This window comes from Galleria mellonella, unplaced genomic scaffold, assembly GCF_026898425.1.
Source record: "Galleria mellonella isolate WM207_F2 unplaced genomic scaffold, CSIRO_AGI_GalMel_v1 utg171, whole genome shotgun sequence".
Classification (NCBI taxonomy): domain Eukaryota; kingdom Metazoa; phylum Arthropoda; class Insecta; order Lepidoptera; family Pyralidae; genus Galleria; species Galleria mellonella.
In genome coordinates, this window is record NW_026442014.1 from 5,335,668 (window position 1) to 5,359,583 (window position 23,916).

The window sequence follows — 23,916 nt, forward strand, 5'->3', positions numbered from 1 at the left end:
TTTGAATGTAGATAAGAGTAATACACAGATACTTGCAGTTAGAGCTATATATTAAAGATATTGCTTCTATTTCGAGCAGTGTTATTCAAACTTATATGCGAGCGTAAAATTATTTAAAAATCCCTTGTGACTGTTCCCAGCTGATTACGTAATTAAAACATTTTTTAAAACGTTTGTATCGAATCGAATCGATCGATACGTTTAATATTTATATCGCGGCGCCATGAAACGTATTGCAGGCATGGTACTTTCAAAAGCATTTTTTTACAGATATATCAGATAACGGGACCAATTCTGAGGTGTAAATTCTAAGTTATCTCTAAAATTAAAATTTTAATATCACAGTGAAATCTTTATTGTAAGCACCATTATAAACTCATTTTCTAATAGATTTAAGTCAAGAATTATTATAAATTCAGTTTATAAAATTCCAAAAATAAAATAGTAATATCGCAAAACTCTCAAATGAAATTAATAGTGGTTATTTCATTATATTGTTAAAAAAATAACCTATGATGTCTATCCATATCACAGGTTATTTTTTGCGCAAAATAACACCAAGTTTAGTAAAATATTTAAAATATTAGGCTAAGAAATATGTTTAGAGGAATGTCGCCTCAGAATCGGCCCTAATATAGGCTGTTCATATTACCTATAGTGATTCTAGCTTATACATATATATATAAAATTATAGTTTTGAACCATTCAGATCACACTGACTGCGCATGCACACCTTCACCACTATCCAAACTGTATTGAACAAATGTCTATAACGAAACAATATTTAGGTATCATTTTCAATCAGTTTGGCAGTTACTGCGGCTAAACCATGCGTTAGTGAAGCGAAGTTTTAAATTTGTGTAATATCGCATATACGTCTCGTATACAGATATAAATATATAGTAATATACTTAATATTATTATCTTCTTTATAGATATAAGTGAATACACTTAGATAATATCACCTATATTCTGTTTTTTTATAAATACTTGGATATATTTATTAAATGATTTGGCATATCTTTTCTTTAATTGTTCATCTCATAATTAAATGTTTTGTCCTACAAAAAAACCGACTTCAATTTTGACAAAATCAGTTATATAGTTTTAAAAACTAAACTACTGAATCGATTTGGATTACATTTCTATGGGACAAATTTGTAAGTGAGTTTTTTCTTTAAAAAAAAAAAGAATTTTCCAAATCAGTTCACAACTGACGGTAGTTATAAGGCAACAAACATAAAAATAATACAACTAAAATGCTACCTCTTTTTGAAGTAGTTTAAAAATAGACGAAAAATAATTATTTTATTTAGACATACTAAATAAAGTATCGCAGTAACTTTTTATTTTGTTCTAGTTATTTATTTTACAAACTATTATAGACTTTGATAAAAAGATATTTCAATTACCTCATTTATTAAATTATGCCAAGTATTAAAAAACAGATTAGGTTTAACGGGCATATTCCATAACGCCGTAAATAATTCAGGTGTAATAAATGGTTTATGTTGTATTGTTTATACATCTATTATAAAAAAAAATATGAAGTAGAAATTATAGTATGGGAAATTCTCACATATTTTCACGTCCTTATACAGTCCAATTAAAGTGCATAACAAATCAAAAAAATGCAGTTTGGCTAATTAAATAACGAATAAAAAAGATTTGTCAAAATAATATTTTGTGTCGTAAATATTTATAAGTGGCAACAAAATAAAATATATGAATTTTATGTGTACATATTAAAAACAAATTTTGTAAAAATATTTACAATAAATTTTTTATATACGTAAATTTATTTATAGGCGTATATAAACCTTATCATGAGAGTACAGAAAACGACTTAAACATAATACTTTATTGAGGATTTAGTGTCATTTCTGAACAGATTTTAAAATAATGTCTATGTAAAAAAATTATAAGCGACAATTAAATGAAACGACATTTAATAGCAGATAAAATAGTCCAGTATGATTGGTTTATGTCTGTTTTTCAATTTGTGTATAGCAAATAATTTATTCCTGTACTTGATATTGTGACACATTTAAATGAATATGAAATCCAAGTGCCACACATTTAAATACTGTGTTGTACGTTGTGTAAAAGAAATAGTGATGACAAGCAATTTGCATCCAAAGCCGTGAGACAAATCGATGGGGTGCCGTGTTGTGCTAAATTAGCCAATAAACTTGTTTGGTTTTAACCACGACCATAGAGAAATTAATATTGTATATAAGTAGGTATTTATGGGAATTATTATTCATATTGTATTCTAAATATTCATTTATTACTTTATACTTGGCCATTCGTTAAAGGTAATATCAAACTGCGTAATGCTAAATTGTACTTAAATATGTATTTAATATAAGTAGGTACCTTGTTAATGAATAAATGAATAATGCTCAATAGATATATTTACATAATAGATATAGAGTTAGGATAGTTATAATATCAACTCTACTTACCTCATGAACGGATACGAAAATTAAAATAATCATCAACAATGATTTATATAACATTTAATCAAAGCAAGCGCAAGATTAACAAAACGAGAAAGCACACTGACAATGAGTGACATACAAACAAAACATGACTTACACGGATAATTAATGTTCGGCAATTACAACTGACATATCCACGTTCGTTGTTTACTCTTTGGTTACAAAACTTTGGATATTAAATCAGTCTCTTTTCATTGTATTTACAAAACCTCTACACGCTGTGCGCTTGTAAAGGGTATGTACACTATCAGTACTGTGATACGTAAAACGTGGAGGTGGCTTGCGTGGAGCCCGATACCGAAAAGAACTGTACCATTCTGTGTATGGTACCGTTGAGACCGACGGCCTCCGTCACCTGTTGAACAACACAACTTAAGACAAGGCAGCCATTTTGAATCGCGCGACGCACGACAAGATGGCGCCGATAGCTCACAGCTATTTTCAGCGTGGCTTGTCAAAATTTATATCCACCTCGATAAGAAATGTGAAGTCATTTTCAATTTAATGTGAGGTGCTTAACTGTGCGTGACTGATATCTTCCGTGCCAGTGTCAAAATTACTTTATAATCAAATAATAACTAATTAAAGCGATGATGGAGTGGTTTTGCTAAATTAATTAGGCAGTGACGGCGTGAATCTTGGACTTGGGGTAGGACGGTAAATTGTTTTTTATTGAAACGGAGAATTTACAGCAGACCAGACAATGTACATTATTGAACTAGATCTAATAAGCTACACTACTCCAAATTCTCCGTCAATGATTATTTTGTTTCTTCCACCGGTAATTTATATCTTTTGTAGTTATTTATGTTTAGATTTAATGTTATCGGGGAAGCGAAGTGGGAACGGGTTGCCAGCTTTTATCATGCGCTACCCGTGATTGTTCAGCCCGCATTCCTTTATAAATACACTTTACACTTACATAGCGATTGGTTTTCACTTCATTCAACACTGCAAACCCAAAATTAGTTGGCATTAATTTAAGGTACCCGCGTTTAGTTAAGCTACCCCAAAAGCGTTACCGAACTTATAGTTAGTAAACATTACAGGACGAACAAAAGTTGACATATACATCTTACTGATCAAATATTGCTTATAGTCTAAAACATATAATATTTACCTATATTCAGAAATTTTCTTTTTTTTACATTATTATTTATTGAAAAATTGGAAAATTAAAGTATAGTCAAATCGCAATAACACCATTACCATCCAGACAATGGTATCGTTCTGAATATATAAAAGAAGTAAGAAAATAAGCTTAGGGTCTTTACATCATTGATCTAGTTTTTAGACTAGATATAAAATTCAAAATGTGACAATATGTTGGTTTCAATTTCAGTACGCGACGTTAATCGTATTGACTATACGTTATGTAGAATAAATAGTATACCGATTACCTAGTCACTAATACGAGGATATACCACTATGGGGCACCAATATGGGCTAGAGCATGCAGCCTTCGAGGTTGAGCGGGCGAGAGGCGGGGAGATGAATTGGTACGTACCGGCGCATGGTCGGGCTCGTCGTCATCGTCGTCGGAGGGGTCAGTGGACCAGCAGGGCTCGTCGTGTGTGTCGCAGGAGGCTGTGCGCGGGGGGTGTGTTGGCGCCGCCGGATGCGTGGGGTGAGTCGGTGCTGCCGCGCCAGGGGGAACTCCTCGAGGAGGATTACCAGGGCCGACGTCCCACGAATTTGTTTGAATTAGTGTTCTGTAAATGTCATGACACAACTTATTGAGCATAGACTTTTTTAGTGCTCCATATTGCTATTCTTATATTAACACTGTTATGTCGTCATAAGTTACAAATATTGTTCAGCATTGGGCAATTTAAGTGTCCACATATGGTCATTTAATTTTTAATAATTTTTTCGCTAATAGAGATTTCAGATATTGCTATTTCATGATAAAAATAAACAAATGTCAATGCCCCCTTTTTATTATATTGAAGAAAAAATGTTTCGATTTTACCTTCTTTATTGCATATAGAGAAAGAAAGAAAACATAAAAAAGAACTCTTATTAAGAACTGCTGCTTGTATTATCGCCAATCTATAAATAGAAACTGTATTTCTAGAATATTCGGTTCTAATATTACTCTATACGTTACCAACCTATGATGCTGTGCCCCGTACTGCCGGACTCGTTCGCCCTTCAACTCCTTCAGTTGGTCCAGCAGCACCCGCTTGATGCGGTCCACCCACGCCCTCTTCACTTCGACATTGGGCGCTGTTATTGTGTGCACTTCTTGTCTACCTTGCCGCCATACTTCGAATTTGCGTGGATCGCCTTTCACTGATTCTGTTAGACCGATTTGTGACATCTGGAAATAAATGTATGTAAATTAAGTCACTTATATTTTTAGCAGTAGGCAATAGATAGGATGGAGTTTGGACGTTGAAATTCCTAAAATATTTATTTATTTATTTATAAATTACTCATCACACTTACAGTATCCCAAAGCATGTAGTGAGCCATGGGTTTATTTTACAAACTTAAAATTTATAAACAACATTTTAAAAATATATCTAGTTTGTCATTAAATATATTAATGTCTGACTGCTGAGCAATCAGAGAACTGAGCAGAGAAATAGCCTGATAAGCAAACTGAGCAGTACCGGTGGTGTTTGCAGGACCTGATCTGCTCTGGTTTACTATTTATGACTGATTATATATTTTTACTTTAAACAATATATGTATAATCAAATTCTAGTTAGATTATGTACTCTAATGTTAGAAATTAATATACATTAATTATTATGTAGACATTGTAAAAAGTCTATTTTTGTTATCTTTTAATTTATTTATAACTAATTGTACTCATGTGCTAAGTTAATATATTATAGCCTATCCGTGTGCTAAATTTCATTTAAATCCGTTTAGTAGTTTTGCTGTGAAAGAGTAACAAACGTGCATGCATCTAAACATACACAAACTCGCATTTATAATAGTAAAATAGTAGTAATATTATACACGTATTGTACTTACCTGAAGGTCGTGTTTGAAGTGATAAGTGGCTTTATTATGGCTGTTTTTGGTAGCGGGTTTGCAGAAGAGCATCGCCTTTTCGTAAAGGAAGATATGCCTTCGACGCGGCCGTATCCTCAGCCGGAGATCTCGTTTATTCTCAGACACCACCAGAAATGAGCCCTGCATTAGTAGCTCGCCCTGTTGGCTGAGATCCACCTGATGGGGACAAAGGTTGCTGGTGAGATCGTATGTGAGAAATAATTTATTAATATAATAATTAGAGGCATAAAAAATATTTGCATATTTAAAACGTATATATTACTTGTTACATTATTTTCTCATTGTGATTATTTCTTGTAATTGTTTTTATTTTTAATAAGTTTACTATTGTAATCTTTTGGAGGAAACAATAAAGAGTATCTATCTATCTACATAGTGCCGGTAGTTGTAACTTACAGGTACGCCGGTGATCGCAATTTGATGCATGGAATCATTGACGCACTTGAGCACTACGAGCATGCAGTCGAGTGCTTGTTGCAAGCCGGTCGTCATCGAACCGCACTCGCTGTACCGGAGTAAGTCCTGAAAGTATACATTACACAATTTTAATTATTCCTTCATATCCTGTTGCTGAAAGAGATATCTATTTAACGATAAGGCCTAAAAATAAAGAAGCAACAATGGGCATTGTTGCTTCTTTATTCTGCTTTAAGTAATTAATTATTAATTCTTTTGTGAGCAAATTTTAATCTTTATAATTAATGTATAATTCTTTGAAGGGAACAATAAAGAGTTTACATTCATAAATACAAAAATCATTATTAAACTAATATATGCGAGCTAAATATATAATTGAACTAACAATTCCCTTTGTCCGATTTTTTTAAAAATACAGTTCATGTTACTCGCCGTTAATGTAGTTTTCTATATGTGATACATTTTTTAAAATCGGTTAAGTATTTTTTTGAGATTTCCTCTTTGTAATGTTAGATTGTTACCAATATAATGTCTATTCTTATCAGAATTTAACCAAAACTGCGTAACTGGTTTACAAATCTTATATTATTAGAAAGGGTATTGAGAAATGAACTTAAGTCTTAAAAATAATAACTACAGACTTCCCTCCAAAATAGGATATTCTACATTTGTCTCTTTATAAAATTGGCGAATGTTAGATGGCAATGACTAAATTAATTCAATCTCTTTTTGATTGCAATCAGTGTTGATAATCGTGTGACATTGGATTTAAATTCTATCAGAAATAATCCTGGCAAGCAAACATTTTTTTAGCTTAAAATTATTCGCGTAAACTAAATTAACTCACTCTTGTTCTTCATGTATATATTTTCATTTTCTGCTAGATCAATTGTTTAAGATTTGTCGAGATAGCGATTTTAAAAGATTTACAATAAATTAAAATAAAGAAGTTTTACACCATCAAAAAATATACGTAATTTGAATTTATTATATTAATTAGATTTAGAATTATATTTACAAACCAATAACATACTTTTAATAATAATTGATATTTTGTGATCCTCTGCACAGGTTTGAGTAGGTATGCCGCTAGAGGTAGTTTGTGTCCGAGCCTCAGTTGACACGCCTGTAGAAACAGGTGTGTGTCCACGAGCGTCTCGCGGAGACGTTCAGAACGTGGGATGTTCTGACAATAATAGCTATACAAACGGAAGAACGTCTCCCTCTGGAAAAACAAGATTGTAATGTGAAAAACATTAAATTAAAATGGTATATAGTGTTGCTAAAAATTTCATGAATACTTAATTATAATGGCCACTCATGATTAAAAGTCCCAGATGGTCCCAAAACGAATTGAGTATTTTGGACAAAAATACACCTATCTAAGTTAATTCAATTATTTGTACAATGAAAATATGTTCTATGTTGCTACTATAGTTTTTATACTATAATGGTGGAAAATAAGCAGATCCGTTGTTACATTTACAGTAGTGTGTGGCCTACAATGCAAAATTAGGGATGTCAGTAGTCAGTCCTAAATTTATTAAAACTTAAAAATATTATTGGCAGAATGCGATGCTTTATAGGTTTTTATTTATCAGAAAACACTAAAAGTATAAGCTATATTTTTATAATAAAATATAAAACATCACACTCACTTTTTCCACAAAACACAGTGCAACAAGTTCTGTCGCTGAGATCGATCGTTCCAAATCTTTTAGGAACACGTCCTGGTGGAATGTGAAGAGTTCGTGTAGATTACCGAACAGCACATCTGCTTGTCCGACTAATGTTGACGGCAATAGATTCTGGTTTTCTGATTTTTCTATTTCTTCTTTGTAACCCTGAAACAAACCAGAAAGAAAATTAGTATATGAAAACAATGGCACTTGATTGTAAAGACATTTCTTTATAGCCAGTAATCTATGTCTAATACCGAGCTAAGCAAAGATGAGCAGTAACTAACTGCATCGCACCAATCCTGTAATCGCTTGTCGTAATCTTTATAAATAGTTTCTAAGCATTCGCATTCAGACGCCGATAAAGTTGCATCAGTCTTCCAAAACCTCGATTTCTTCTTCAGTTTCTGAAATGTTGATGTCCAATTGCTAAATGTTTGATTTCTATGTAAACTTTGAGTTTTTCTCTCATTAACCAACTGGTACCTCTTGCTTTTTCCTGAATAAGTACGAGTATACGTATTACTCTTGGATGTTTTCAATGACCTATTTCTTTTACGACAAGATAAAGTTGAATGCAAACTTTGGACGTAACTATCAGTGTTGCTCCTTCTACACATGGACATACTTTTGCTGCAATGAGAAAGAGAAGAATAATGATCGTGTATAGTATGGTTCCATTCTTTCATTATTCTTTTATAGTCCTTGAGAATAGTGGTTAAGATGTCACTAGATTGATCACTGCTGTCCATCGTTTTTCTTAATTCAGTGCAACTTGATGACTTCAATTGCGAATCTTTTGAGGCCGTAGAATCACTTAAGTATTCAGGTGACGAAATGCGTACATCTGTGTGAGAATATCCGTATAGAGGATTCCTGACATATTCTGGTGCATCGACAATAGTAGCGACGGTTGTAAGCGATTCCCCAGTGTTATATTCAGAAGCAGTAACCGTATCGGAATCCGGTAAATACATAAGTTTTTCCTCAGTTTTTTGTGAATATTCATAACCAGGCAGCGGTTTGCCGTAAAAGAAATTTCCAGTGAACGGTTCCATGTGCACTGGTTTGATGATGCGCGTATTGTATTTAACTCGATTTTTTCCTGCATCGCTCCTGGATTTTAAACACTTTTTAGCGCGAGCCATTTCTCTTTCGAATAATGGGATTTGATTTGCATAATCACTAAACAGGCTTGAGTCAGATGTCGCACTGGTTAGTTGTTTCTTCTTTCCAATGGCTGGGTTTTCGTTTTTTTTGTAGTACCAAGAATAGGAGGTGCCGACACTGAGATTCGCGGAAGATTTATGGAGGTCGTATTTTCCATATTTCATGGTGCAGTGAGCAGCGAAGTATGACGCGCGTGCGGGAGCCCCCAGCGAAGTGCACTTGGCGAATGTGTAACATGCAATGCATTTCGCTCGGTGTGCAGCGCGCGCGCCATATTCGCGTGTCGAGCGATTGATGCACCAGATACGCATGAGTTTACTCACGCGGAGCCCGGCCCGTGTTCGATGTGGGCCGTTCACATACAATGGCATATATAATTTTTAGAGCGCGTAATGGTGGAGATATCGAGTTGAATTGCAACTGATCTACTGTGACATGCGACTTACAAACTTTTCAAGCGACTTCTAAAAAGAGTAAATTATTAATTGAACTGTATTTATTTTTACTCAAATTGAAATGACAACTGCTCCCGTTTTGGTCCCATATTAATTTTGTCATAATTAAATTTGTTTTTTTTTTGTAGAATTTTGCTATTAAATATGCGTCATTATATAAATGACTATGAATAGCGTATATGATTAAGTATGCTCAGTATCACTGTTTAGTTTGTAATATAGATACTAACTGTCTATCATGAGTACACTCCTCTTCAGATGTTTAACACAGTAACCCATAGAGAAAAACAAATAAATTCGCTATGGTCAGTTGCCCACATTAAAGCATGATACGACCACTTAACTATTGAGGGCGCATGCTTATTTATTTCTGACCATTTTAATGTATTTGCTTCATAAATTAATTATCATGAATGACTTCAAAAGTAATAATATATGCTAACATGCAAGTGTATCGGAACCATCATAATTTTAGTATTTACAATTTTTAAAATATAATTCTGATACATTCAGTTGATTAAACATGACTGAGTAGGAAACATCCAAACACCTTAAAAAACTTTTACATTATAATATTAACAAGTGTAAATGATTAAAGTTTTTGTGCTACAAAAACATATGGGATCAGCACGGGGGTAAATCCTATGGATTGCAAAATATATAAATCGGTTTGGAGGGGTGATTTTTGAATGAATACAATTGAGTTCATATTGAAATTGCGTCGTATAAATGTTAAATATGTTCCATACTAATTCAACTGAGCAAAAGTAACCCTTTGGAATTGATTAAGATAATGAGTAACATATATACAAATCAAAACGTTCTATTGAATTCATTACTTCCTCCTTTCTGAAGTCATAAAAAAAATAATATATCAAACCCACTGTGAGAATGGAGCCTAGCTCTTGAACGTAGACCCTCTCGGTTTGTAGCAGCTCGGCGAGGACATGACCGCGCCGCGACCGCCGAGCTTCTGCGTCCTCCCCACCAGAACTCACTGATCCCCCTGATGTCTCCATCTGTGGACAAAAAAATGATTTTTTTTAAATAAAAATTGTAAACAGCCTGTACACTTACAATGTAAAAATCATATCCATATGTCTAAAAACTTTGAATTATCTAAAAATTTTAATTTTGCTTTAAATAAATTGTTATGAAAAAGTTATATGTACATATAGATTGTCTGTCTACCCCGTAAGGAATCTGCTAAGATATATTTAGTAGTACTCTAATATTTTTTTCGTACTTCTATGAATATTACAGTTGGTGGCAGTCTCGGAAATTTCCATTTATATTACGTACGATGGCACTTTGAATAATTTCTTTACGACATTACCATCTTCTAAAAACGTCAAATACGACTTGGAATTGCAAACAAACTGACGGCCCACCTCATGGAAAGTAGTGACCGTCGCCTATATACATAAAGAGATGTATTGGAGGTTATAAATAAGAAAATGAACACAAAGTAGGTAAGGTACTCTTGAGCTGAGGTTTTAGGGTGAAAGTTTTTAATGAAAATATATATGCTCTCTTCAATTTCTTTTACTATTCTACATTTTATTTATTAGTATAAATAAATATAAACCAACAAAAATCTTAATACTAATTACGTATATTTGAACAAATTAAGTAGTATTATACATTTATAACTAACGCGGTTTTTAATTCAGTTTATTTTCTAACTTTATATAAGCCATTGGATTGCGGAAACTCTACAGTGATCAATTTAATTGGTAATAATAAGCATTAACGATATTTTATTATAAATATATTAATGTGTAATTTTTTATAATTCAACAAAATCTAAAATTTATTTACAGTTTATTATTTTTTTGACAGATGGATATTTCTTTTAGAATCGTCCTATCTTTTTTTTAAGATGGGTCAGGCAATGGTCTTTTGTTCATACAGCCTTATTTGTTTATATTCTTACACTGTGGTTTTTATTAGATTTTTTATTTTATTTTATCTATATAACATTATTTTGGTCGGGTTTTATGGGGTCGGTACGAACAACGTTATTTAACCTTCTCTTATTATGTATAAATGAAGTTTCATAAACTTTACTATGTTTATCCTTAGGTGTTATCTCAAAGACGGGAACAAGGCGTCCTAAATTCTATTTTATTTGTCCCTTGATAACATCGTGGAGCAGTGAACCCCTCCGAGTTACCAGGTGATATTAAATTCAAAACACGTTGTTCATTTGAACTTATTCGAGCCGTAACGGACTTCGATCTACTTATTTGAGGTGAGGGCATCTTTATGGGATTTTAACCTAAGGAAAACTATGGATTTATTGGAAAATTTTACTTATAACATTTATTATTAGTATTAGTTTATATAAAGCATTTTTAGCAAAAAAAAAAAAAAGTATTTATTAAAAAAAAAAGTATTTATAGGTAATAAAAAAAAATATTTAGTACTTTTTTATCGTTTGTAAATTCTAACATATTAGTAAAGAACTGCTGTAATAAATTCGTTGCAAATTGTTGATATAATTATAGAAATTGGTTGGAAAACAAAGAATATTTTTTATTATATTCTATTACTTCCTAAAATTGCAAAAGATTATTTAATTAAATATACTCGCAGAACTTTAACTTACGTGCACGTAAAATTTGATTACTTATAAATAATATAAGATACATTATAAATTAAAATTAAAGATAGATACATAATTTAATAATTACAAAATATATTAAGAGGTATTATTTATGTGTTTTATAATTCTTCTTAAGAACTATTAAAATTTTAGATAGAAATATGTTAATTTCATAGAACACATTCCAAAATAGATGCTATTTACAAATAGCTCGCTTCCGTTAACTGAGAATTTAAAAAGTCAACTCACTGGTCTGTGTTGCTCCGTGAAATCCTTAACAATTTTATATCCAGTCTTGAGCATCACGTTTATCGTATCCATATTTAATATCATAAAACACAAAACATATCACGTAACGGTTTAACACTGGATTTTTTGGATATCGTGTGAGAGTTTTGTTGCGCGGACGAGCGCTGACGCGAACACATGCTGTGTTAAGGTTGTCCGTGATGGAACAAGGAACTGCAGTCGATTGCCGGGATGCGAAGGGGCGCGGGAATACATCGGGGCAGTAAAAAATGTTGTTGCCTCACTTTATGTTGTTAACCGGCACGACAGATGCTCTACTTTATCGGACGGGGCCGTTGAGAACTTGTATGTACATAAAGGGATATAACGACAATTCGCGTGATATGTCACTTTGATAAAAAATTTCTTACTCAAGTTTTTTCAATGAGGACACAGAATTTATAAATTTTGTTACTTGTAATAGAGCATTAATAGAATAATTTTACAGGTCAAATGTGTTGTAACTGTTTATTATTTCAGTTAGACGTTATGGCTGTATAACTGTTTGCCACACAAAAATAAGTGACTTTAATTGTATCAAAATGTATAGAGAACAGAAGGGAAAACTCTATCAATTGCAAGAGGAATTATTAAAATGTTTTTATTAAAAAATAGACGAAGATAAAAGTGACGAAGATATCGCGTAACATACACACAAAAACAGGTGAATTGAGTATCTCCTTCTGCTTGAAGTCACATAAAAACTGTGTACTACATATTGTAAGAGCCTAAATATTAATTAGATTACATATAGGTATTACTAACAGTATATGAAAATTATGTAGGTATCTAAGAAATTATTTTGGATAAATTAAAAAAAAAACCTGTTCAATCACTTCGTACTCAATGAAAGCTGCAAATGTGTTATAATATGTATACACTACTAAATACTACGTTTTACGACCATTCGTTTTGATTATTAATAAAGTTATAGGTATGATTAGTTTTATTAGTTTTCGATTACATACTCCAGTTATCTTTAATAGAATATTATAGATATAGTACAATATAAATACTTCCTGCATTATAATTGAAAATATTTTCTAAGTAGAGCAATTTACTAGATTGAACTATACGGCAATAAGGGCGAGACGGGACGTGTAGTTATGTCTGAGACGGGTAAAGAAAACAGACAAGTTCAATTCGTGTATGGTAATAGACTATTTATTTTTATATTTTCGTGCCAGGACCTTTATAACATAAACTGAGAGACGCTTAGGAAGCAGAAATAAAACAAATGAAACCTGGTTTTAAATTAGTACATATAGTACCGTGTACTATATCTATTAGCGGAATTACCATAACGGGTATAAACAACTTTCGTTATGTAGGTACACATACATGTGTGTGTATCTATACCTGCGTATGTACGGTAAATTACTATGTGTTAGTAGAGCATCACACCTGCCCAGTTGCTAACTTCCAAAGGACTCTTTTCATGTTATATTCAAAGGTATTGAACGGTTGTCCAAGCCGAAAGCCGAGGGTTCATTGTTTCTTTTATATTTTCTAAGGAACATCTGTGGGCTTTGTTTAGTTTAGACTATACAAGCGCGTGGTTATAGATGGGAATGTGAATTTTAATTAGATTACATGTTAAGCAGTGATGGTGCCGTTTGCTAGTTTTGTGACCTAATTTTTTATAACTTAGATACTTACAATATTATTTTTATTAAGGAATTTCGCGATTAGCTCTTAGCCACAACAGAATATCAGAGTTTTGCTCTTTTGAGGGTAAATCAATAAACAGAGATGTGACCATTTTGTGTCACTATGGCACACGCATGAAAGAAAAATATATTACTTGTTTTATATATTTTGCTTTTAATTTGTATATGCATTCTTTTATCTCTTTTTACTGTGTACGTCTGTTGTTATTTGTGTGTTGTAAGTAATTATAATAAATTATATATCTATCTATCTACATACATAGGTAATGTCCACATCAAAAATAGATAAATACAGTAAGATTGAAACGTCTGTACTCTGTAACATACTTATACCATTATATATATTTAACTCACTTTGACTTTATAGAATATATATTTATTCCTGGCATTTACTATATATATATATATATATATAATATAATGGCGTTTATATCTTGGGAATCTGTTGTTCGTCGACTTTTCAACTGACTTCAAAAAGAAGGAGGTTCTCAATTTGTTTTTTTTTTTATGTTTTTCTTCATAACTCCTTCAGTTTTAAACCGATTTGGAATCTTATTTTTTTTATCTGTTAAGATATATTTACAGATTGGTCCCTTAAAGTTTTTTTAAAATCGATTTAGTATTTTAGTATTCAGATTAAAATAACTGGTTTTTAGATCAAAATAACAACTTCTTTGTGGGACACAATCTTAAATTATTATGTTAACTGTTTATACGTTATGAAAAAAACAAGGCCACAAAAATGTACATGGGTTGTAAGTGTACGAGTGCATATGTGAGATTTGATTATTATTACATACTAGCGATCTCTACTGGCTTTGCACGGTTAGATATATAGAAAGATAAATTTTATAATATATGTAATATAGATATAGACAAACATGGTAAAACGTCTATATAGTACTCCAATGGTAGACGCTTAGTCTTTTCAAAAAAATATTGACAATTATAGAAACATAATTAAATTGAATGTTATGTCAATGCTCTTAGGGTTTCATTTGAGTAGACTTTAAATTATTAGATAAATTTATACGACCACAGATTAAACAATTCAGTAAAACAAATATAAGGTTGGATAGATCTCTTTGTCTCATTGCTATAAGCACTTATTACAATACAACTTCTGTAATTTACTTTCTATACATCTTACTAATTTTATGGCCTTTGATTTAGTAGTTGAACAATAACATAGTCTTTTACTACACACCAATAAGAAGTTAGGGATGCATAAAACAAAAAAATCTAAACAAAAGCTTGTTTCGGGCCATATTTCTTTTATTTTTTCACGCATACCTGCTTGTCGTCACGTTGTACCTACGCATTTGTTTCTAACGATCTGTTCCAAAATTGGAAAGCGAACATTTGTGGAATAATTTTGTTTTACGTGCCCTACATCCTTTGGTTTACTGCCGAGGTTAAAGGTCTAATATATGTCGCTATAAACAGATTGTGAGAGAAACACCTTGTAAATCTCTTAATATATTACATGCGTTCATTTATTTATTGTATTTATAACTTAGAATAGTATTAGGTGAGCATTTTAGAAATATCCACGTCATAACTATATCACTATAATAATTTATTGAAATTCCATTGTTAAGTATTATAGATATATTTTAGCAAAGTTTATCAATAAGCTAAAAAAGAGGAAAAACAGCAGAAATAAGGTCATGGACGTGATAGCAGATAGAAAGGACGTTGCGGTCTTCCGCAGATTTACTGAATTGCACATTTTGCGTGCGAGACACTGAACTATTAATTGTCTGTGGTCACACTATACTACAGCCACTGTGGCTCTACTAACACAGTTTGTAAGGATTTTTGCTACTAACATTTATGTTATGGTTTGGATTTTTTTTATACCACTGATATGACCAACAAGCATACGACCCACCTGATGGTTAGTGGTTACCGTAGCCTATGAACATCTGCAATACCAGAGGTATTACGCGCGCGTTGTCGACCCTAAAGAAACCTCTTTACGCCCCTTTTGTAGAACCCCATGCTGTAGTCTCTTGGGAAAACCTCGGCAGGGAGTTCATTCCATAACCTGAGTGTTCGTGGGAGGAAACATCTCTGAAATCGCGCTGTACGCAACCATTTAGGCTGTAGGATATGAGGATGAGCGATGAGCCCTGTTGATGGCGAGCCGTACGAAAGATAAAAAATAAAAATATACATATTTATTTTAATTAAATTCTTTATTACTAACAAACAATACCTCCCCCCAGTACACTTGTGGATATATAGAAACGCAGAGAAATCACGGACATTTGATGTAGCAATGATTTGTATTAAAAATGACAGTTTAATACAGATGGCGGTTTAAAATCAAGCCATGACCCGGCGATATGCACTTGAACTGATTGACCATATTACGCTTTCAATTGCTGCATGGCGGGTGCGCCTGCGCACTGTGATTCATTGAAGTCACTTGAGTACCGTACAGGCAATTACCTTTTCTGTTTCAAATATGAACCTTATTTCTTTGCTAATGTGGTGCAAATAATTATGATAATGACTCATGTAATAAATCAGATTTATTCCTGGATGTATATCAGGAATACGAGGAATTCCTCGAATTTTGAACGGATGCAGATTGAATTTTGTTACATATAACTAGTATTAAAAAATAACATTAAAATTGTTACAACGGGCGGTATAGTATATTCTATGACGTCCATGGTGTTGTTTATGTCTATAAGTGACGACGATATAATTTAGAATGGAAAACTGGTAAAACTTTCAAGTGCTGCATTTTAGAGCTATAACATTTTTATTATACAATTAACGATTGTACTCGTATATAATTTTAGTTAATACAAGTGTTAATAAAAAAATTATAAATATGAATTTTTAAAGACATTTGGAATGAATAAAAACTTTTTACTATTGTCCTTAAATAAAGACAATACGAAAACAGGTAGCAGAATTATTAGATGCAAGTTAAAAAAGGCAACAATATTCGAACGTTTGTTCATTACGTATTGCTAAAATGACTACACGGACTCTTAAAATGTCACTAAAGCCTAATTGTGGTTGCCAATCCGCCTGCCAAACATGGCAATTACTGGCAAAGGGAGGGGAGGGGTTTAACCTTTATGGGGGAGGCCAATATTCAGCAGTGGACACTTAACAGATGATATAATAATACAGTTACACCACAGTCTAAATTAAATTTAGAACATAGCTTATTTTTCTTAATTTAGGCCAGTAAAACCACTGGATGCAGCTAGTATTAAATAATATAATGCATTAGTGGCATTAGCATTATGTGCACATTATATGGTTGATCTGAATTTACAGTGGGATGATGATATTTTGTGTTTACGTAATACGGAGTAACAGTAAATCTTTTATAAGTGACATGTTGATGTTCTAACATACTTCCACTTACGGTTTCCATGTATGAGACGATATAAACTGAAGGAGTAGTAACAGTTGCGTAACTGATCGTGATAGAGTAAGTGGTACAGTTACCGTTATTCACCGTTAATAAGCTTTAATCACTAGCTCTAGGACGTGTTACACCAAGAAAATGTATACTATATAGATATATCCCGCGGCTTCGTTTATAGTCATATCGGGATATCAAATAGCATATAACTGTCTTCAAGAAATAAGCTATCGAATACTAAAAGAACTTTTCAATACTGACTGATAATTTTAGAGAATAGCGCATTCAAACGAACAAATTCTTTTATATTTATTCTTCTAGTCTTTAAATTTTTAAGTGATTTATAAATACAGGAGGTTTTAATTTCGCCTTTATTTGCGTGTGTGTGTTACGCGTTTTGCCAATTTCTAAAAATATATTTTTAATCTGGTAAACAAATTAATAATGAACAAAGAACTTTTATATAACAGATAATATAATTTAATCACCTAATTTCCCCAATTTCAAATTCTAGATCATTTGCAACATAGTCACATTTGACTGTCTGAGCTGAACGGTAAAAAATAAATAATACGTGACAAATTTTATTGTACTTATAGTAAATTCTGACTAGCAAATCTAGTTCATAAGCGACAATGTTACGGTAAATGCAACATACATACAGAAACGTGAGACATTATGCTTGTGACAATAAGTTTGTTTAAATGAAACATAGAAATACGTAATTAAACCACAAAATATGTAGGTAATTGGTTAAATTGCATGCATTTTTAAAATAAACATTCTAAAACATCTGGCTCGATTATGATAAAACAATACAAAAGATAACTCTATCGATTTAAAAAAGAATTATAAACATTGCTTTAGAATTGCTGACGCAATCTTGTAACGTCGGCATAAAAAAAATTAGACGAATTACGACTTCTTCTTCTGGAAGTTACTTAACAAATTTAAAACTTCGTTGCGATCGTTCTCAAGAGTAATGTAGCAAATTTTAAATTCTTCTTTTGGCACGATAAGTCTACAGTATTACATTCAATGATAGATATTTTGAAGTAATTACAAAAAGAGATCTTTTTTGTGTTTTTTGTGTGTGATAATTTTTTGTATTATCCCTTCTGTATTGATTTCATATAAATCTATTTACTTTTTCCCTGTTACCATGTCTTTACAGAATAAATCCTAAGTCGACAAGGTACAACAAACAATATTGACTTAGATTTTACAATTTATAATTATATTTAATTTATTTTACAATAATATATAGTAAACATTCCACATCTGTCAGAGAACATATAAAGAGATCAGTACCTCTATCCGAAATACTATTTAATAGAACAAGCGCTTTAATAAAAGGTGTATGTTATAGTAAATTTATTATGACTGAAGTCACTCTTTTTCGTAGAATAAAATCTAAGTTTTTATATGTAAAAAATATGTTTGCATACGTCAGTAGAAATGGTTTACATAAAAAAGTTTCGGTATATCTCAATGCGTTTGTTTAGCTTTTGTTATCAGGTGTTTCTCTGGTATTATAGCGTGTTTACACGAGGCCTTGAAAGTGGACAAAGTAAGAGGTGAAGGACATAGACTAGAATATCTTGGTCCTCAATGTCAACAGTGCCTTCTGCATTTAAAAAAAATCATAAATTAAATGATTCTCTTTCTACGAGAGAAAGATTGACATATAAGTCATGCTATATGCTAATTTTGAGTTAGCGTTTTTGAACTGTCTGTAATGTAAATATATAATACGCATCGTAAAACTGAGATTTTATTTATTCGTGGGGATGCTTGCTGAGAAACACGATAGCACAGACTGTGTATTTTACTACGGTAGTAAAATACCGTTTCTGGTGATAGTATGGCAACGGGTTTAAATAAATAATGATATCACGGAAGCTTTATTATTTATTCTGTAAGGGATTTATAAGGACGCCCTTTTTACTCGTTTGACAATAAATGAAAGAAAAAAAATATGTGGCACTAAATCTAACTACCTTGATAGGTTTTAATAAATGCAGTGTTATTAGATTAAATGACTAGTATAAACTGTGAGAGACTACAAACAAATTACCTATTCGGCCAATGACTCTATGTCTACAAATGTGTGAAGGATTCATTCGTCTATACTTTTTTGATATTATAAAGAATAAAGATTTGATCCTTTGTTTGTAATGGATAAATTCAAAAACTACTCAACTGATTTCAAAAATCCTTAAAAAGCTACGTTATTAGAGACTAACTTAGGTTATATATTATTTTCGACAATTTTATTTATCCACGCAAAGTTGAACTGGACTGCTAGTACTAGATATATCTTTTTTATAATTTTGCTATTTAACTCAACGATGTTTTTCCCACGTTTGTCACTGCATCATCAACTTTCAGCTCATTTTGTCTTATCAATATTTAAACAATATTTCACCACGTACACTTCTTGAAGTCTTGCTTTTATGTTTTTTTTTTATAGTCACTTCCACTTAATTTCATTACAATTTTATAAGGATCAGTGTTTTATTCTGTAGATTTTTGACAAGGTGAGCTTTCTTTAATATATTTATGCTTGCTATAACAGAGTGAGTGAGAATGAGTGAGTGTGACAGAGAGTGCAAGACATTATTAACACTATTTCCTATTTTCGATTATAATCAAAATAGTCTAGTAATGATAATATATAAAATTGCAACATGTGTGACTATAATTTTATTATATAAGTGTGATACTTTACTAAGTGGAATGATAATTGAATAGATTATGGGAACAGCTGTCAACTTTCTGTCGGTCTGTCACTTGAGATTATATCGCCGGAAGCTTACATCGTTGCAACATGTATCACCTATGTCACTAATTGAATTTTGTAATTAATTTGTTAGTAATTATGATAAAAAGGAACCGTTGCGAGATTTGCTCGCATTATAAATAAATAGAATTCCCCGGAGAGTTCTCTGGGAGGACTAGGAGGAGACGGAATAGAGTTCCCTGGGAGGACCACGGGGAGATTGGGTAACAGACGGGGTACGATAAAGTATATTGCTAGTAATGGAGGCTAACATCCTCATTACCAGAAATAGGGGGGGGGGGGTTTATTGGCTATTCCAAAATGCGCATATATTCTTTTACGTCTTTGCGTATTGTTGAAAGTTCCGTTTCTGATCGAGAAACGGACCCTTAGAAATTAAACCCTTAAATACCCATGAGAAATATTCAAATGTGAGTATTTATTTGCATACGAATAAATTTAAATAAAATTAAGAATTTTTATTACGGACCTCTTAATTTGCTCCTAAATGACTACAAAAAGAAAGCGAAATAGTATTAATACACCTCTTTTATTGAATAGATATTAATTTGAAAAACAAGCTTTTTTTTATTCTACGAGTATAAGGGTGAGATCAGAATCATTAATTAATGAACATTATTTTAAAGGAGTATTTTAAAAGTGATATTCAATATTTTTGCCAAAGAAACATGGATCTATAACAGATACAAAATTTTGATCTTTTGAACATGCTTTTTTTGGAAAACGTGTTTTCCTGATACACAGCATACTTCAATAGAACGCTCACGATTTTAAATTTCACGCTGTATGTGATGTATGTTGGCAGCACTTATTATTCAATTTACACTATTTCGACAATAGATTTGTTAGCACAATATATTAAATTCTATTATTATTATTTTCGAATTCACATAGACGTTGACCACTTACGGATTTTAGTTTCCATGACAGCTCTTCCATAACCTGGACCCATGCGACATCGACGCTTGGGACTCTAGGCTGGTTCGTAATTATTTCCTCAGACTTCGGCGTTGGATTTGCGTCCCTCCTCATTATGAACTTCAAAGCATCTTGATTTCTCACTACACTTTTACTGTTCAAGTCGTTTAATGATTTTGACGATATCATCGTGGCACACTTTCGTTTTGATCACATTTTATAAACTATACTTAATTTTATTTATTTGGAAACACACAAATCTGGTATCATGAATATTCATTGTGAAGGAAAACCTAATAAGAAAATGTTTAATGATCAATATGTCCTATTTTTGTTTGTCACAACACTTTTACTATTTAAATCGTCACAAATTCGTGGCAAACTCGTCATGTTATATTTAAATAACACTTTATAAACGTAGGTTAATGATTTACAAGCACAATGAAATATATGTAAGGAAAACCAAATCAGGAAATATTTTATGATTAGCTACGCGCCATTAAAACGAACAAGTGAATTACAAATGTTATTTATTGCATCTGTGTGTGTGTAAACGATTTGTATATTATTTTTAGATTTAGAAATTACCTACACTCGACGTAATTGTTTATTTAATAATTCAAAATTAGAAGATGAATTAGGGGCATGCACATACAGATAGTGGGGCATAATTGTTATTTAATATGCACACAAATGCGTTAAAATTAACGAGGTCGAAGTGCAGTCTTCCGCTAAGATAACGATAGTGGACAGCGATGTTGTTTTGTAAAACAGGATTACGTAGTTTATGGTCTGGCTGTGAAACGTTTTGGATTGCTGATTGGCGAGGATTAATAGCTAATTGGATTTTAATCCGTTAAATGTACCGTCGAAGTGCTCTAGTTGCTTTTGCAACTATCGGATTTTAGGTAACCTAGCAGTTAGTACTGTCGACACTGGACAGTAATAGGTGCAAAGTAAGTGATTTTTGACTTGTAGAGGGTAACGTGTACACTATTTTAAAACTCGGAAACAGTATTTATAATACATCATTCTTCAAAAATTATAAATCGAAAAATATTTATTGATCTTTTTATTTGAAAAATTGTGCAGTCTGTAATCGATTTAGTACGAAAGGCTAAATTATTATTAAGAAACAAATGAATCAAAAACAATACAAAATTCTATGAGACTTATTAATGTTATATCACAAATTTAACCATTTTTCTTGCCACCAACCATACCAACTTATACCAGAAGTATACGTATTATTAACAACTTGTAATTATGTAAATTACTGGATCTTACTTTTGACATCATGACCACGATTAAAAGTAGTCCATGTCGATCTCAAACACTACTTGTATACAAAATTCAATGACCACTACTTGAGCTGTTAAGGCGCACGGAGATAACAAACACGCTAATTTTCATATTTATAATATTAGTAAGGATTACAAAGCTAACACTTAGCACAAGGAAACCTAGTACCTATCATGATAGTATGGCAACGCATGAAGAGTGTTATGGGCGATACAGTATACTTAGTAATGTTCACACTATTTATGTCTATAGGCAACAATTACCACTTTCTATAAGTCGTCGAGATAAGAGATAAGAGGCGTCAGCTTGTTTGCCATTCTAAGTTAGATAAATAAAAGAAAAAGTCTAGCTTCGACTCAACACCTGTTCCCCATTTCATCTATATCTATTTTACTTGTTACATCTTGTTTTTTTTTTTACAACACAGGGGGCAATCGATCATGCAGCTTTGCGTTTTAAGTGGGAGAAAGTGTATGATAACAGCAATCGTAACATGATTCAGTATATTAAACCATTAATAAAATTATAATAGTTTTATAATAAATAAAATATCATACATATGCCCAGTAAGAATGGGCGATTCTTTCCTTTCCCGTAGGTGTCGCAAGAGGTGACTAAGGGAACTTAATCGTTAAGGGATGGGGAGCAGCGTCCCTTTGTAAATATGACCAGAGCCTGACTGTAGTGGGGCAACTACTAACAAAAACCCCCGATAGGGGGAGGCCTATATCCAGTTGTGGACAGTTATTGGCTGTTATGGAATAAAATATTAATGTAATATTAAAATCAATAGTAATAAAATAGTCAGAGTCAAAAAACACATCGTAACATTACGCCAACTGGGTCGGCAAATTTGAATATCTTAACTAAAATTTATTAATTACTACTAATTAATAATCAAGTTTTTTTATATCGTGTTACGGTTTACGACTATCCTTAATATTTAAAAATGATATGCATAACCATGTTGTATAACTAAGGATTCTGGCATGTATAGCAACAGTATTATAAAAGTATTTTTTTAATGCATAAAGAAGGAATGGTGCATACGCCTATGCTAACAGTATACAATGGCAGTACATAAATTAAGAAAGTAACGATGAGGACGAAGACAGATTTGGCCTGTCGTGGAGAATTTATTACAAATTAATCACAACGGTTTCCAGGGTGAACCGTGTGGAGGTCGACCTGATAGGGTAACTTCCCCATTACTAACAATCCTTTTCCTCCATATTGATAGCCATCATAACATCATATCAGCCTTTAACTGTCCACTGCTAAACATAAGTTCTGTCCCATTCGTGTTTCTACCGTGAAGCAGTTGTGTTTGCATGGCTGTGTTTCGGTTTGAAGGGTGGGATATGGCGTGAATTTACAGGGTACAGAGGAATAACATCTGAGTCCTCAGGAATGGCAACGCATGGGAGGTATCATGGGCGAAACAGTATACTCTGTTATGTCCATGGTACTGCTCATGTCTATAGGCGACGGTTACCACTTTCCATCAGGTGGGCCGTCAGCTTGTTTGCCATTCTAAAGTTGTATAAAAAAAAGTTTTGCCAGTAGTGCAAGTGTAAGTAGTAGTAGTAGCGTGACAAACGCTTGGCAAGCGGATTGATAACCGCAGTTAGGCTTTGAAGATATTTTTAGAGAGACGCTGCTGCCCGTCATATTA

The 23,916-nt window shown here is 32.4% G+C and overlaps 1 protein-coding gene across 9 annotated transcripts in view; it reads right to left on the reverse strand.

The window, feature by feature from the left end:
- The window catches only part of LOC113518378 (guanine nucleotide exchange factor DBS-like), a 145,727-nt gene that overhangs the window by 3,221 nt on the left and 118,590 nt on the right, over positions 1-23,916 (reverse strand). For 7 of the 9 annotated variants that reach the window (XM_026903270.3, XM_026903273.3, XM_026903274.3 and 4 more), the window contains exons 12-18: positions 10,140-10,274; positions 7,610-7,795; positions 6,985-7,176; positions 5,931-6,056; positions 5,493-5,690; positions 4,619-4,827; positions 4,012-4,216 (exon numbers count right to left, since the gene is read on the reverse strand). In XM_026903270.3, coding sequence (XP_026759071.2) covers positions 4,012-4,216; positions 4,619-4,827; positions 5,493-5,690; positions 5,931-6,056; positions 6,985-7,176; positions 7,610-7,795; positions 10,140-10,274 — 1,251 coding nt within the window. Of the gene's footprint in view, positions 1-2,601; positions 2,860-3,426; positions 3,456-4,011; positions 4,217-4,618; positions 4,828-5,492; positions 5,691-5,930; positions 6,057-6,984; positions 7,177-7,609; positions 7,796-10,139; positions 10,275-23,916 lie in introns of those variants that run through there. The other 2 variants (XM_031913350.2, XR_004224162.2) reach the window with 2 other exon arrangements.